General features: G+C 36.9%; 1 protein-coding gene across 1 annotated transcript; it reads right to left on the bottom strand.

The window, feature by feature from the left end:
* Positions 1–2,835: 2,835 nt before the first annotated feature.
* On the bottom strand, positions 2,836–15,906 carry LOC136843505 (uncharacterized). The gene is made up of 5 exons (XM_067112041.1): positions 15,638–15,906; positions 12,144–12,358; positions 11,552–11,677; positions 10,898–11,113; positions 2,836–3,597 (listed from the first exon to the last, which is right to left on the bottom strand). The coding sequence occupies exons 1-5, from the start codon at positions 15,827–15,829 to the stop codon at positions 2,907–2,909; spliced, it is 1,440 nt and encodes a 479-aa protein (XP_066968142.1). The 5' UTR covers positions 15,830–15,906; the 3' UTR covers positions 2,836–2,906.
* Between the last annotated feature and the right edge of the window lie 666 nt (positions 15,907–16,572).

A 16,572-nucleotide genomic window follows, 5' to 3' on the forward strand; every position in this document is an offset into this window, starting at 1 on the left:
AACTTGTGAAAGATGTAACATCCCAATAACAATCAAACATATCTTGATTGACTGTCCCAGATGGCAATATGAAAGAAATACTTATTTACAAAATAAATCAATAAAGGATATTCTAGGTGAAGGTAATAACTTTTCAATTAATGTCATTCTCTTCTTAAACAAAATTAAATTGATAAGTAAAATATAATCTTCCCCCCATTTTTTTCCCTCCCTTTCTTTTCCTTTTTTTTCTTTCCATCTCGATTTTTATTTTATTTTAATTTTTTCCCCTTTTTATTTATTTTTTTATTTATTTGATTACATAATTTTTTATGTATTCTTTCCCCCCTTTTTTTTCCAGCCCGAGAAGAACTAAAAGAGTTCAGAGATCTGGTTAAACAAATCATTTATAACTAACTAACTAACTGATAATTGAGGTACAGTACAGTATTGTTACGAGGAACAGTCTTGTATGCAAGAAGGAAATATCTAGTTTTAGCACCTCATAACAAAAATAAAGAAACTGGGTTTTCTTAACTTCCAGAATTACATTTTCAATGGGCTTTAGGGCACTAGAAGTAATTTATATTGATGTTAACTCATTGGACTCATAGAAAATTAACTTACATTACTAATTAGTACCTCTGCAAGGGGGTGGGCATTCAGAGGTTGCCATTTGGTTAAAATTTCCTCTGGTGTTAGTATCAGTTTGAATGCCATTTTCACCAAAGTAGGAACTTGTTGAATGTTATTTCCCCCCTTGTGTGGGAGCTTGTTTTGAGTGTCATTACTTTTAAAACAAAACGTGTTTGGCTGGCATCTGCTTCTAAAGCAAAATATGTTTGGCTATCACTTATATGAGATAGAAACTAGTTTGGCTTCCATCATATAAGGAGAAACCTTTATGGCTCCCATTTCACCCAAGGTTTGTTCAGGTCCCTCTTGAGGTAGGCTTTAATACATTTTCTGAACCAGCCATGTGATTGGACAGGCCAATACTTTTCCATTATTGGTGTGAGAACCTCCAGAGCGAGCATATAACTTACTCAACTGAGGCTAGGGTTTTTAAGAAACCTATCTTCAGGGTATGATCCTCAAGGGGAGAATCCTCCTGTTGTTTGTACACTGAACTGGGTAGGCATTTTAAAACTGACAAGTCCCAGGATATGGACCACAAAGTCATAGGTGTGGCTTCCTGTTCAAAAGATTGGTACATACTATAAAGCCCACTGGAAGATCCTGGATCACTGCCCCTGACCTTGGATACCTGCTGAAGGGGAGAGTAGTAACCCTTGATGGCAGCTGGGCACAGAAATCTGATGATATATTAGAAATTGAGGCTGAAGGAGGAGCTTCTTCCAGTGCAAAATGGCTCTTGGGAGGTTCACCAGATGCTCAAGAAGGTCCAGGAACCAAGCTTGTTGAAATCAAATTGGAGTTATGAGGGTCCTGTGGATATTGCTGGACTGCAACAGTTTTGTCCAACACTGGCCTGATTAAAGAGAGAGCAGGGGTAGAACATTTATGCCTCCAGATTGTCACAAGAGAAAAGCATTGCTTGCCCCAACTGCCTTGTCTGGCAGAACTGTGCAGTAGTTTGTTATCTTGTTATTAAGGCTGGTAGTAAGGGAGTTCCTCACTACTTCCAAGGCATGTTGCAGATCTAGGGGTGCAGAGACCACTCAGCTAGATGTACCAAGTACCATCTGCCAGCATATATAAGCATTGGGTTTGTATAAAAAAATGTCAGTTGTGAATTCTTTCTTGATTAAAAGTTTTTTAATGTTATGCTTTCATTATAAATTTTCATTATTCTTTCATCAAAGCAAAAGAATCTTGTTGGCAAAATTACCAAAGGCTTAGTGTGTGGTCAAGTTTTGATATATGGGCAAATTTTTTAGTAGGGTATGCCAAGTTTACCTGAAATATCGCTAAATTTTTCAGTTTTTGGTACTGAGTGACACCGAAAAGTGTTATATTTGCATTCAAAGCTTATAAGCATATTTGATCCCAGAAAATGAGAAAAATGGGCTTTGAAACTGACAAAAGCATGACTCAATTCTAGTTAGGCTTTTTTTTTTTTTAACTTTTAATTCAGGGTGTGTAGTGCTAAGACAAGTCATATTAAGGATTACTGTACTGCAAAGGATGTAAGTGGCACACCAGTTGATGTTAAGTGGCACACTAGTGATGTTAAAGTCATTGTTTTTATGCTTAAAATTTTAAAGTATTGTATTTACTCTTGGTTAGTTTGGACTGATGACTTCTAATTGCCAGCCTAAAAGTGTCTTAACTGTTGTTTTGTTTCTTCTTGGGATGAAAATGATAAACAAACACCTGATGCACTTGTTTTGATGTGATGTATTATTGTGTCATATTTGATATATGTATTTTTCAAAAATATATTGTCTATGTAGAATGAGTATTACCATAGTTAAAAGGTTGAGTGATCTTGAGTTTAGTTGACATATGGGTTTGCTACATCCTAAAATTTGCAAGTTTCCAGAAAGTCAGAAGTACATATCATAAAATCATTTATGGTAGAAATTCATTCGTTAATTTGTTGGATTACACCAAAAGATTTCATAAATGACTAAACAAACTGAGTACTGTTTAACATACATTGCAGTGGATATAGTATGGTACTGGTTTTGAGAATTCTGTAAATTTTAACTGGTTTCATGTTAAAAGTACCTGTGAATATTAAGCTGCAAGTATAGTAGAGGCCATCATCACTGCCAGCTTCTAAAATTTATTTTCATAATTTTTTTTTTATAGGGATATATGTTTCAAATACTTTAAGCATTGTTGATTTATATATTAGTATATATTTGTGGATACTTTAAAATGACGTGATGATGGAGTATCACAAAATTTATTCAGTAATAAAACAGAAAATTTATAACAAGACTATATAGTAAGGAACTTCATATTTTGTTAAAGGCAGCAATATCTACTGACTGAACTAAATCCTCAAAAGTGCATATTTTTTCAGTTAAATCATCTATAGACACTTTTTCATCTTCTACAGTGCATAGAATAGAAAGCTTATTTATACCAAAAGCTAGAGGTGCTAATTTACTTGCACCCCATTGAAGCCCATCCATTTTTATTGAGCGCACTACATCTTCCATTGCCTTCATATCAGTTTCATCATCCCAAGGCTTAACATCTAACATTACTGATGATTTAGCAATTGGACCTGGTTTCTTTGATTTTTTGTCTGCGTATGCTTGAAGTCGTTCCTCACGAATCCTTGCAGCTTCTTTATCTTCCTCTTCATCATCAGAGCCAAATAAATCAATTTCGTCTTCATCTGCCTCTTCATCATTTGCCTTTGATTTTTGTACTTCAGTTTCTGTATTGCTGGGAACAGGGCATAAACTGGAGCACCCATCACTAAGTGTAAGTTGTAGGTCTATGCTGATAGACTTCATATGATTATACCATCTTAAAACATGACTAAACTTGTCTTCTGGTGTTCTTGCTAGAGATTGAAAGACATTTGCATCAGCTTTAGAAGGGCTAAATCCTTGAATATAACTTCGATCTTTAAGATAATCATTCAGGGACTGTATTCCGCATGCTGTGGTCACATCACCAAAGAAATCCAATAACCTGAAATGAAGACATAAGTTGTTCATTCTACAAGTAATGATAATTAAAAGACAATTTATCTACACAATATAAACTATTATGGAAGCAAGTCCCTTCCTCTCTCTTACAAGGGAGAGAGGAAATGACAAAAAACAAGGTTGGTGGCTAACATTGTTGTTTCCAACAATTAAAGTTCTTTATTTTACTACAAGACACATTGTAGCAGGAGTTTTCCTTGTCTCTTAACCAGTTGTCTGGCCGACAAGTACACCTTTTACTTTACTTTTCAGAGACATATGACTCCTTCCTATGTCCTACTTTGGCCAGGAAGTGAGCCCAGGTAAGCTGAACCTCCAGTTAGTTCTGAGGCTTTCTCTATACACCCTCCAAGGGTGAGTCTCTCTTATGTTAAGACCAAAGGTTTATTCTGTTTATGAACAAATGACTAATTTTAAATCAGTTAGTATTTTTCATAACTAACAAGCCTGTGGTCTTAACATATATAGCCCACCTTAAGCCACCCCTCATATTTTACCTGAGCTAGAGAAAACTGATGCGATGTACCCAAGATGGGTTAAGGTAGGTTGGCTACCCCTCCTCCTTACCGCCATCTTGGCTAACTCCTGATGCCACCAAATTCCTTGTAATTTTTTAACTGTGCTCCAGCAGGCGCTAGAGAATTTTCCCTTATGTTAAGACCACAGGTTTGTTAGTTATGAAAAGTACAAATTGATTCAAAATTTGTCATATTGATCAGCATTTGTACATCATGCACTCTGATTGCAGTTAGAATGAAGCTCCCCTCACTGACAGAAGAGAAGTGTAAGCTCACTTGATGAGAGACAAAAGTTGTTGGCAGTGAAGTATTGCAGATCTTTTGACTCTCAGGTGTCTCTTAGGGATTTTACTGGATACAAAGAAATTTTTGTGTATACTATCCTAACAAGCTCTAACAAGGAAGAACAGAAAAATTTTCAGGAGATGAAGCCTTTTGATGATATCCGTTGAAAATAAAAGGCCCACTACTTGCCAGCCTCTGGTATGAATGACATTAACTGACAGCCATGTGATTTGTTGATAACATTGACTTTCCATGTGCAAAACTGATTTATCAACTTTCAAGCTCTCAATGAAGTATGTTTGAATAGTTTGAAGCAAGGCTTCAAAGCCCTGTGGAGGACCAGAGTGACTGTGTCCATTTTAGAACTAAATCCAAGGCCAGAATCATTCATATAGACAAACTGGTTGTCAACCTCTGGTATTAGTGACATTGACAGAGAGCCATGTGGTTTGTTTATTATTTTGCTCTTGCCAAGTGCAAAACAGATGTACTAATTTTCAAATCTGGGAGGTAGAAATCATTCCATATAGAAATTTTGAAAGAAAACTCTCCTTCATATGTTCAGCTCCATTTAGAAAACCCAAGGGAAGGGTTTCTGCCATTATTATTCCTTCTTAGCTACTGAGAAAAGTTTGCAGATAAAAGGAAAGGCCTTGTGTCAACAAGTAACTCCATTGGCCTCGTAGAATTCAAAGCAAGAGGACTTGCTGGTAACAAATTTTCTAGGCAGTCATTAACTGAAAGCCTCCAAGTCTTTGGTAGACTTGAAACCCACAAATTGTAAATATGGGGTTTTCTCAAACGTGATGAATCTTCTTGATATTTGGGTGAAAATAATTTTGAGGGTTGTAGAGGAAGCTCTCATTATAAGTTCTTTCATTTGGAGAAAGAGGCCCTTCCACCATTTGTCTTTTTACCATCCCAGGACAATTAAAATCACTTTTTTGGTCCTTAGGAGGTAGCAGTAGCTCGAGACAAAGGCATGATGGTCACCACTGAAAGAGTCTGCCAAAGTATTGTGTCAACCTAGAAAATAAATGTGGCATCTTAGGTCATTGTAGCTTAGTTAGTTATAAATGATTTGTTTAACCAGACCTCTGAACAAAGGTCATTGTAGCAAATTTGAAGTGCTTTCTGGTAAATAATGTGGGACAAAATTCTCCTGTAGATTCTTGAGGTATAACAGTGTTGCACTGTTTGCTAGGATTGCCTCTGAGTGGCCTCTGGCTCATTCTTGTAAGGCTTTCAGTCTAGGAAAGTCTATCATCAGGTCTAGATGGGTGTGAGGTTCTGTTTGTTTGAGGCCCTAGCAGATCAACATGAAGCTGGTGACTAGGTAGTCAGAGGCTAGAGGAGGAATATCTCATAGCAGATTCCAGTTATTTAGCTATCGTTCAAGGTCTCACTGACAGTTATTGGAAAAAAAGCTTCCTAAAGTTTGTGTCCCTTTGAAGTTGTTCAGTATTTGCAGCAGCAGGTCTGTTGAGATCACATGCAACTCTATCCATGAGAATCCAACTTCTTATTGAAGGACATGTGATGACTCTCAGACTGCTACTATTTTAAGGGGAGACTAGCTACTTTGGGGTAAAAAAAAAAATTGAATTTTTAAAAAACAGCTAAAGTTCTTCCTAAAGCATTCAAGAATCCATTCCGGCACATAGAAAACACTGTACTAGATCAGTTTATGGGCTGTTGGGGCCCCTAGGGGCACCGAGAGTGTGAGGTGCTGCCGGCCTGCTGCATAGCAAAAACTGTCCTTATTTACTCAACCATAATACTCATTTTGCCCAGTAAAAGTAAGTGACCAAGGTATGGGATCAGCTTTTCTGGTAACTCTGGTTGTTATGGTGACAATTGTGGGAATAAAGGCAGTTACTCGGTAAATGAATCTTCATTTATCCTCAGAAAGACAAAGGGAAAGAACATTGTTCTGCAGTTTGCCCCATGCCCAGCCCCATGGAGTCCCTTTAAACTTTAGGGGCCATTTTCTCAAGTTATTTTTGCACAATCAAATATTCATAGGAAATCCAATATGTGTCCTATTTTATGAAAACTTTGTCTTTCTTTGATACTTGTTAGGCAACTGAATGGTCACACTCAGATATTTCCAAATATAAACAGGAAATGAATAAAAATTCTCTGTAACTGAATATTTTATGACATTATTTGGGCTTTCGTAATTATGTGGCCACAATCTATAGCGTTTAGAAAATTAAGGAAAACTTTTTATGGCCAAGCATTTAGACACTTTTGAGCTATTCAGAGAAAAAATTCCATTTATACTGACCCACTAATGAGGCTGCTACAACGAAAATAGTAAATATAACATTATGATGTCATAACTCAGGAAATTCAAACTCTTACAAAATAACAACAATAACTTGTAGTATTTATAGATGAAGTTTCAAACCGTAATTTTCAACAGTTTTTTTAATGATTTTTTTTTTTTTTTACCCCAAAGTAGCTAGTCCCCACTTAATAATAGAGACACTGGTGGTAGTCATACCATTAGTAGAAATGTCCCTTAGCTGGACATTTGAACAAATATATGATATTCTGTCACTTAATTGGTATCTGTTGGGTGCTCAGTGTTGCTTTCTAGGAAAAGTTTCAAGGTTCTCTTGTTTTTGTTGCTGATGATAAGGGTTATCTTATCATGAGGTATGCGAAGGTGATATTTTCTTTGACAGTTATAGGGGTGTGTCTTCACCTTTTGCCTTTTCTTCTTGGGTGGGGGCCCAATTGCAGACAAAATTCTTACACTGATTGAGGGTAATACTGTCAAACTTTTTTTTTCTACAAAGAGCATTGAAAAGCAAATACTGCCCAGAACAAAATGCCTTCATAGAATAATAAAACCTTTAAATCATTCTCATTGTGATACCAAAATACCTAGCAATTCTATTGCTAGGTCAAACAACCAGATTTCTTAAATCAAATTCACAGTACAAACAATTATAAGGCAGTTTCCTGAACTTCCCATTTATGAACTTATAAAAAATGGTAAGTGTTAAATCTTGCTTGTTGCACATTGAAATCTAAATAACCGAACTACAAGATTACAAATTACTCTTATAGATCTATACAGTACTGTACAACTGTATGTTCTCTGTTCCATGTAAGAGGAGACTATGAATGTAGATTTATGATTATAACAATGTTTTTGGTATGCAAAAAGCTTTTGATACTGCTAAGTCACTCGGCTATTGATAAAAACTCTTGAAGATTAGCTTTTGATACTGCTAAGTCACTCAGCCATTGATAATAACTTTCTTGAAGATTATTCTTTTCAATTAAGAATATTTACATAGTCTCAAAGGATTACTGTACATTTCTTCGTCAGTTTGTAGTATTTGTAATTTTATAATAAAAATTCATAGCTTCATTGCTAATCTGGAACTAAATGGCCTCCCCAGCCTCAGCACCAGGCCACGTGGCCCAAATTTCACGTATTCATTCAACCATGTAGAGCAAAAATTTTTCCAGTTGGGTCAGAATGACTTCTAGCACTCAATAGTATTATGTCTAAGGAATCATGATGAACTTGATCTCAAAATTTTATTATAACGTTGCAGGACCCATTTTGTGCCCTAGAGCAGTAACCTCATATTACCACACATCATCTTTGGGATGATTGTCAGCAGAAAGAACCAACTGGTCCCGTACAAGCATTCTTAATCTCTGTTTACAAGTTATTCCATATCTGTGGCTCCTCTCACTTCTACTTATAGTCATGATGGTATTGGAATTTTAAAGTTATCAAGTTTTTGCTCTTTTGCCTTCTTCTGGGGCCAGTGGGATGGAAGGCAGATACCATTATGTCCTCTAGGTATAATTGGAAAGTTCACCTTAACTCATTTAAATGCCTAAAGGTTCATGCTAGAAATGTGATGACCTTTGAGAATTGTCCTGTTATCAAAGAAATTTCTTGACCCTTGGCACTTTTTATCTGTGCAGCACATCAGGAAAAAATACTTTAAACTCCAGGGCAGCCTTGTCTGCTATATGGAGATGTCATTGCACCTTCTACCTTAACACCACCTACAATGAAATTAAGTTTTTGCTTAGCTCTGTGGGTGCTGCCAGTAGGGTATTTAGGAAACTACTGCATCACACCATTACTTGTTTGGTTTAATCACTGTACGTTGGCATTGCAACAACTTTGGTAATGAATAACAGAAATGTTTTTAGCAGTATATAATTTATACTAGAAAGAAAATTAAAATTTAGAAATGTTATCACACAAATTACTGTAATTCAATCCATGCATCCGTTAACCACAGAGGGGTTAATGTGAGGTGCACTGTAGGCATTACAAAATTGTGTTTGCAGTATCTCTTTGGCCCTTCAGCTGCATTCACGTTTTAGCCTTCTACTTAGGCTCCATTCCTAGTTCCTTTCTTCAGTCTTGCTGTCCAGCATTTTAGTGCAATTGTGAGTTTTTCCTAGTTCCACCTTTAGATCTTCATTTCCTTTATTTTCTGAGTTTTTATTTTTGTTGTCCAACCAATCTGACTTCCTCTCTTCACTGTCTTAAGCACTGAATGGCCAAAGTGGCCCAGTTCTGAGCTTTGATTTATGAAAAATTTGGCTACAAAGCTAAGCATCAGGATTTTTGCAACCATTCAGTGCTTATTAAGATTGAAAAGTTAGTTGGAGTGATTGGATGGCAAGATGGAAGAATGGAAGTTGGATTGAAGGTCATGTAAAAGGCTAAAAAGTCAGGGCAGCTAGGGCTGAAGAGAGTCTTCAAACACTTAAATCCATAAACTTGCTCATAAACACTGGAATCAACTCTTATGAAGAAAACCATTCAGTGTCCTAACTTTCTACTGGATGGGTATCGGAATGAACATACTCATGCAACTACATTGTAGCTTTGGAAAATTCACTTGTTTGTTAGTGCATACTGTAATTACACTTGTTGCAACTATGTAACATCAATTCCAAGTTAGTCAGCATGACTGACAAAAGATAGCCTTTTAATATTGTTTGACAATTAGCCCTACAAGAGTTTTTCCTACTTTTTCAGGTATTTGGCTCAAGTAAGCCAGTGGTTTGTATTTTGTACACAAATTTCTCTTCCACAATTTTGCTTTACAGGAACGTCCCTCTTGAGACATTTTGACTCAGTGGTTTGGTTAGACTACATAGTAAGCATCCAGACAATAACTTGATTAGTATTGAACACAGTAAGCATATTTCATGTGGCAAGTACGGCATTGTTAGTATAAATTATTTGATATAGTAAGAAGTAGCCAGTGGGCAAAAAGTTATAATTTTGAAGTTACTACATTCAAAATATTGGGAATACTGTAGTTGTCTGTTTTGTCTGCAATCATGAAACCTGTCAAGTGATTTGTATAACTTTTACAGTTTCTTGAATTTCTTGATAAATTTTTTTAGTTTGGTGTCTGATTAAAAGTTCCTGGAGGGCCAGAAAAAGTACATTTCGTGTAAAACATTTTTGAAGTAAATTATAGTCTAGTTATTTTATCATAGTTTAACCAGACCACTAGGGTCTACACTTTCAATACGGATTTCCAAGCAACAGAAGTTAAGACTAAGTTACCAGTTCATAAGAGAAGAGGCTAGCATTTTCAGAATTATTCAGTGCAGCAAATTTTTGTGCGTACCTTAAAATTTTTTGGCTTCATCTACCATTACCTAAGGTTAACAACCTTGAGGTAATGTTTTATTTAAAGTTTTTGTCATGAAGTGATATATATTTTTATTACCCCTAAGCTTAGATATTTTCCATAATGTACTAATATTGCTTTCATGATGTGGGAATGCTTACATTCCCATTTCATTAGTTTCAAAGGCCTTTTGGGTGCAATGTATCTTTCAATCCAAGTACAGTAAATCTTTAAATTGTCAAAAATTTCATTTTTAACATTTTCCGTGGGAAAAGCAGTTTCAATTGGTGGTGGCCCTTCAAATCACTTCTCAATTATGGGTTCTCAGTTCTCAGCTTGAGTAGTTTTGAAATATTAATGGAAATACAAGATGTTTGTTTTGTTGATAATTTAAGGCAAATTGTACATGGCTAACATATGGGGCATGTTGGAATCTTGTGATGATGAGAGTGCCAGACTTAGCATGGGATGCAGCACATGACAGTAGTATTTTGACAGCAAGAAAATCTGAATAGGTCAAAAGCACTAGATTATTAATATTGGATAAGACACTTGAAACCAAAAATATCTGAAGTCTTCATATATGTCTATTTTCAATTGGCTGTAACTATTCAGGAATTTGCATATACAATTATAGTATAAAGCTTGGTAACCCATTGAACTGGTAGGTTGTGGCATGTTGGTCTTGCATCGGGTTTCATAAAAATCTCCCTTTAAACTAATTTCTGTGGTCCCCTCCCCCAAAATTTATTTAATTATGTAATTGCTGCCCTTCAAAACTAGTTTCCATACATTAATTCCCTTCCAAAGTATTGCACACAATTAAGAGCCAACTCACCATTGTCTATTTGCAATTCTGTAGGAGTTATTAATGTGTGCAGCACTGCATCCTGAAATAATGTCAGTTATACTAAAATCAGTGTGCAAGGAAAGGATCAGCAAATTAAAATTTAAATTCACTGCATAAATAAAAAAATAAACTTGCATACAGGCTCCAAAATATCTCGCATGAGAGATGCTACTAAAGTGGCTTAAAGGATTGTTTACCATTAAATTTTTTCAATAAAATGTTAATTCATAATTCAGCCAGGGTAAGTTTAAGGGATTTTGGATTTAAAAGTTGGAGCCAGTACCTTATAGCATTTGCCATTACTCTAACAAAATCTTGCACAACAAAAGCAACAGTTTACAAAGAACACACGTTTCACTTGTAATATTCTCATGCTCATGTAAAGAAAGTCCATAGTAAACAGAAGTTTAACAAAATACGTGTAAACAAGGAGAACAAGCAAAAATAAAACTGCAATAAAAATAATTTTTTTATTAAATAACAAGCAATGGAAGAAAGTCCCAAACTTCAATATGTAAGGTCAAAGTGGCACACTGATATTCCTTGATGGTTAAGAAATCAAAGTCAACATGTACAGTACCACCAAACCTTAAAACATTGGTAATTAGAAGCAACCTTCCTGACTGACACATCCACATTCCTTACTCGTTGGACTCGTAGATCCAACTATCATTAGCCTGGGTCCAGCTTGTGAGTTCTTCGGGCCTGAACCACAAGGCAATCTCCTTGTTGGCAGATTCAATGGAGTCTGAGCCATGAATGATGTTCCTAAAAGGAAATACAGTGTGTAAAACAAACAGGTTAAACCCTTTTATTTTAAAAGAAGTGTCATTTTACCACTTGAAAGTCTTGAAATTTTATGGTCATCACTTGAGTCCCCTGGTCTTCCCTATTCTTTATGAAATTAGCTTACTAAATTCATTCAAAATAATTATCATTTTTCTAAACAATGATTAATTATAAAATCAGTTATTTGAAAACATGCCTACCCTTTTCTTTTGATGGCTGAATGTTGTATTTAAATTTTTGAAGTAAGTTATGCCTACCCTCTTCCTTTGGTGGCTGAAAATTATATTTCGAATTTTCAAGTTAAGTTTCCAAGTTTGGGCTGAAGAACAACCATTACAATACAACTAGATAACAATGGTAGACTATAATTCGAGTAATGGTAAAAAGTCACGACATTTAGTGTTTTACAAGCATCATTTCTTGACTAACAAATTATGAAACTTACCTGCCAACTTCAATACAGAAATCACCACGGATAGTGCCAGGCTTGGAGTCTGCTGGCCGGGTCTCGCCCATCATTACACGGGCAGTTTTAACCACACCAGTGCCCTCCCAGCACATGGCAACCAGAGGTCCAGATGACATATATTTGCAAAGTCCAGCATAGAATGGCTTGTCGGCAAGGTCAATGTAATGCTGTTTCAAGAGCTCCTCTGAAGCCTAAAAGAAAAGTGGTTTCTGTATTAACATCTCATTTCAAATAAATTTATTAAAAATCCCCAAAAATTAAATAGCAATAACATTCCAAGCTAACATATAATCGTACCATGACATATGAGCAATGTATTAGACAAAAGTCTAACTTTAAAATCACTGAACTACACTATCAGTCAAGACACAAAATTCTACCAAGCATACTGTATCACTTTTAATCATGAACTGGATACCATCATACATGTTCATAAAAGTCACTCCTTACTTATCCTCTTGGGAGGTTGTGTCAGCCCAAATAGCATGTTAACTTCTGGCACCTAGCCTCTTACTTTTGAATAATCCTAAGCCTTAACAGGTCTATCACTAATTTTATCCACCAAACTTGAACTTCTCATTGGGTAATACTTAACATGATTTTGAATAATCAATAAACTAATCGACAGTTCACAGCTTTACAATGCCCAACCACCTGAAAGCACTCTTGATGTAATTTAAACTGAGTCAGTGGTACTGGTACACTAAGGATGAACGGGGACATTTTGGAGCCACAAAAATACATCAGAACTTAAATATCACTTGCATAGTAGGCCCACACCCAATTCCAGTTCCTCATTGGACGGGTCGATATCGTACTCGGCTAGCACTGCTAGACCCGCATTCGATTCTCTGGCTGGCCAATGAAGAATTAGAGGAATTTATTTCTCGCTACAATGTGGTTTGGATTCCACAATAAGCTGTAGGTCCCGTTGCTAAGTAACCAGTTCTTAGCCATGTAAAATAAGTGTAATCCTTCAGGCCAGCCCTAGGAGAGCTGTAAATCAGCTCAGTGGTCTGGTTAAACTAAGGTATACTTAACTTCTTACACCCAATTCCAAAAAGTAAGGGAAGGAATAGGGTAGGGTAAAAGTTTGTTTCCGATCCGAACTCCAATCCCACATGACAAACATTTTCTCGACAGTTTTCTTGCTGTTTTCAATTGTCCCATTCAAGATTTCAACTGGAAATCATTTGCAAAGTTTCCAAACCTCAGGCCGTAAGCACGTTTGCATGCAAAAAAGATGGGCGCTGTATGTAGTACCAGCCCTTTGGGGATGCAAGTAAAACATCCCCTTTCCAGTCAGGACCTGGTGTTCAAAATTAGGTTGTCATTGGGAAGATTACATGTTTCCTTGTATTTCACTTGGATATACACAATTCTAGGCCAGCCTTTAGGGGAAAAGTGGGCTCTCCTCCTCTTAGCCAGGAAGGCCTGGCACATCACAGTTAGGTTAGAATGCATACCTTATCAAAAATTTACAACATTCTACTTCCAGTTAGGGGTATTTCTAAGTATTAGCCCCATGCCTGTTTTTACGTTGGAAACTGGTTTTTTCTATACTTTTAAGGCTGCTGACAGAGGAGACGCATTTGTTTGTTGTCGGCCAACTGTTATTTGGCCCCTAACTCTACTCAACAGTAAAGGGGAAATATATAAATATAGATAAAATCATTCTATCCCGGATAATTGGAAGGACTCGCTGCGACAAGAAATTTATGGAAAACTTCGTAGGACTACAGATGCCCTAACAAGAAAACTCGACAGAAATCCTAACTCTACTCAACAGTAAAGGAGAACTGTGGGAATTCAGGGTTTTGGGTGGGGGAGAACAAAGAAATGGAGCGGACATGTTTACGTTGTGAAGCATCCCCTGGAGGAAGCAAACGCCAGGGAGCCATCCATCAGTGGGAAGGAGCGGCTGAAAAGTTGCAACGTATTTTGCCATGTTTAGTACTGGTTCCTGGGGGTTTAAATGTATTTTGTCATAAACTGAAACTTTAGAGGGACCAGAAATGAAAAGTATCACCCCAGCCCCCTTTTCCTCAGTAAGGAGTCGGCCTGTGTAACAAAAGCTTCCCCCATAAGAGTGCGCATGCGCGGCAGCATTCGAAATACCAGTAGTAGTAAAGTTTTTGTCTTTGTAACGGCTACCTTTGTCATCTTGTTTCTATGTTTGTTTGGGGTTTTTTCATCTCTGTAGTGCCAAAAACAGTAAAGTTTGGGTGTTTTCTCATTACCCATGGTCTACCCCACCCATAACCCTGCATTCCCCCAAATTGTAGGGTAGTAACACCCCACCCATCACCCCGGATTCCCATCGGGTCCCTAGCTTGTTGGATGTTGGGAGCAAATCGCCTGCCCCGGTGGTATAATCCACCCATAAAGTTGGATGAAGTTCTGTGGTTAATTACAAACGTGCGACAAAAACTGAAGGTAAATCCATTGTTAGCAACCAAAAAACTGTACAAAAAATTAAGTTAGCAGGAAATCGCCGCTGCGGAGCTACTTAGATCTATCCAGTTAGGATAATATTGCAAAACACAACAACCTAGTTTAAGGTAATATGAGGTTACGTTGCATCCCTGTTGAAATATGTCTTGGATCTGCTTTTAAGTTGGTCAGATCCACTGAAATAGCTTACACACCTCTTCTGCACTTATGCCCAATTAGGCTGTTTCCGTGGTTATAGGACGCGAAAGAAGTTTTACCAACCTTTTTTGTAGAATAAAGAAAACAGCCATGTTTACCAATGTGCCATCTTTGGATAATGTTCATTTCCAGCCCAAACAACCCATCAAGTACTCTGTATGTGCTTACGGCATAAATGACCCGAACTCAAGTACTCTGTACTTGAGCTGTGAGAGGTTTGCAAACTTAAACTTTATAACGAATAATTTCTGGTTGAAATCTTGAATGGGTCAATTAAAACCAGCAAGAAAACTGTCAAGAAAATGTGTCATGTGGGATTGGAGTTTGGACTTTTACCCCAAAATTCAAGTTTTTTTTTTACCAAATTGGTGCCTTACATACCCATTTATAAGCACAGACTGCAAAACGAAAGTGACCCTCCAAAAATTCACCCATACTGAGAACCTAAATCTTCCCAAACCATATGGTTAGCCTTTTCTTGGATTACAGTGGCCGCCAGTTTAATAAAAACTTATATTTATGTAATATTTTAATATAAGTAAATGAGGTTAAAGTACAAGAGGCCTCTCTCGCCATCCTTTAGCACTTATGGGTATTCCTTCCTACGCTTAGTCCCCCAAAGTGGTGTTGCCAAATGGCACTAAAGTTGCCAACCAAGCAGTATTGTTGCCTTTAGTCTGTGGCTTCTGGATGCACCACTCACAACCTAAATAATTCAAAACAATATGATCACTGGAATGGAACATGACATAATTGACAGCTCACACACGGCATGGCGTATGTGAGTGCACACAGGAAGCGCCGGCTGTAACACAAACCTTCATGAACTTCATTCCGGCCAACTTGAAGCCTTTGGCCTCGAATCTCTTGATAATTTCACCAATGAGGCCACGCTGGACGCCATCGGGCTTGACGGCAATGAAAGTGCGTTCCCTCTGGGCAGACATGATGCTTTCTGGAGTGAATTTGCGAGCGATCACAGATATAATACAGAGAAGACTCGCGAGCATACGGAGAGCACGACTCCAAAAGACCGGCCGCCGATGTCAAAGGGATGAAGTCGGTTTGGGATAGTGGGGACTTGTGCCAGTGATGTATATATTATTTTTTAACTTTCAGATATCCGCTGCAATAAATGCTAAATTAGTATTTTGAATCGCTTCTTTGTTGAACGTTTCAAAGTTGTTTAGGTTAATGAATTCACATATTTCGGCGCTTACTAGAAGATAAATATTTAACAATGGTGTTAATGGCAATGAGCTGTCGGGCCAGTCGGTACGTCATGGGACGCCTGCGGGTTCAAGAATTCAGCGAACCATTTTGACGTGTATTCGATTGGATCTCTTTGGATGTGGCTTCGACGTCCGGTAATTTTTCGTTTAGCAAAATCTCATAGTTTTACGAATTTTTCATTACCTATATTTTGATATAAGTGAATTGTGATTTTACTTAAATGATATACTTGTATGAAATATTTTCAAATATATTATTCATTAAAAATAATAGTTCAAACAACGGTCACGAACACCGTGAAATGCTGCCGAAGTATTGTTTCTGTGTTATATAATTATGAAACTTTGGTTTAGGAATTTGCAACAGTTTGTCATTTTTCTGTTATTCAGTAAGTACCTATATAAGAAATGTGGCTAAAATGCGTTTAATTTTATGGTCGTATTACCAGCACCCGTTGCTCTTTTTGTTTGTTTATTTTTGTGAATCCTGCCAGAGATGCAATACATAAATGTGAGACAGA

Source organism: Macrobrachium rosenbergii, chromosome 11, assembly GCF_040412425.1.
Source record: "Macrobrachium rosenbergii isolate ZJJX-2024 chromosome 11, ASM4041242v1, whole genome shotgun sequence".
NCBI lineage: Eukaryota > Metazoa > Arthropoda > Malacostraca > Decapoda > Palaemonidae > Macrobrachium > Macrobrachium rosenbergii.

Excerpts from the sequence above, each read along its gene's own strand:
- LOC136843505 (XM_067112041.1), bottom strand. The coding sequence starts at position 15,829 with ATGCTCGCGAGTCTTCTCTGTATTATATCTGTGATCGCTCGCAAATTC. Across the intron at positions 12,359-15,637 it reads CCGGAATGAAGTTCATGAAG|GCTTCAGAGGAGCTCTTGAA; the intron begins GTTTGTGTTACA and ends CTTTTCTTTTAG. Across the intron at positions 11,114-11,551 it reads ATCTACGAGTCCAACGAGTA|TTTAATGGTAAACAATCCTT; the intron begins AGGAATGTGGAT and ends TTATTGAAAAAA.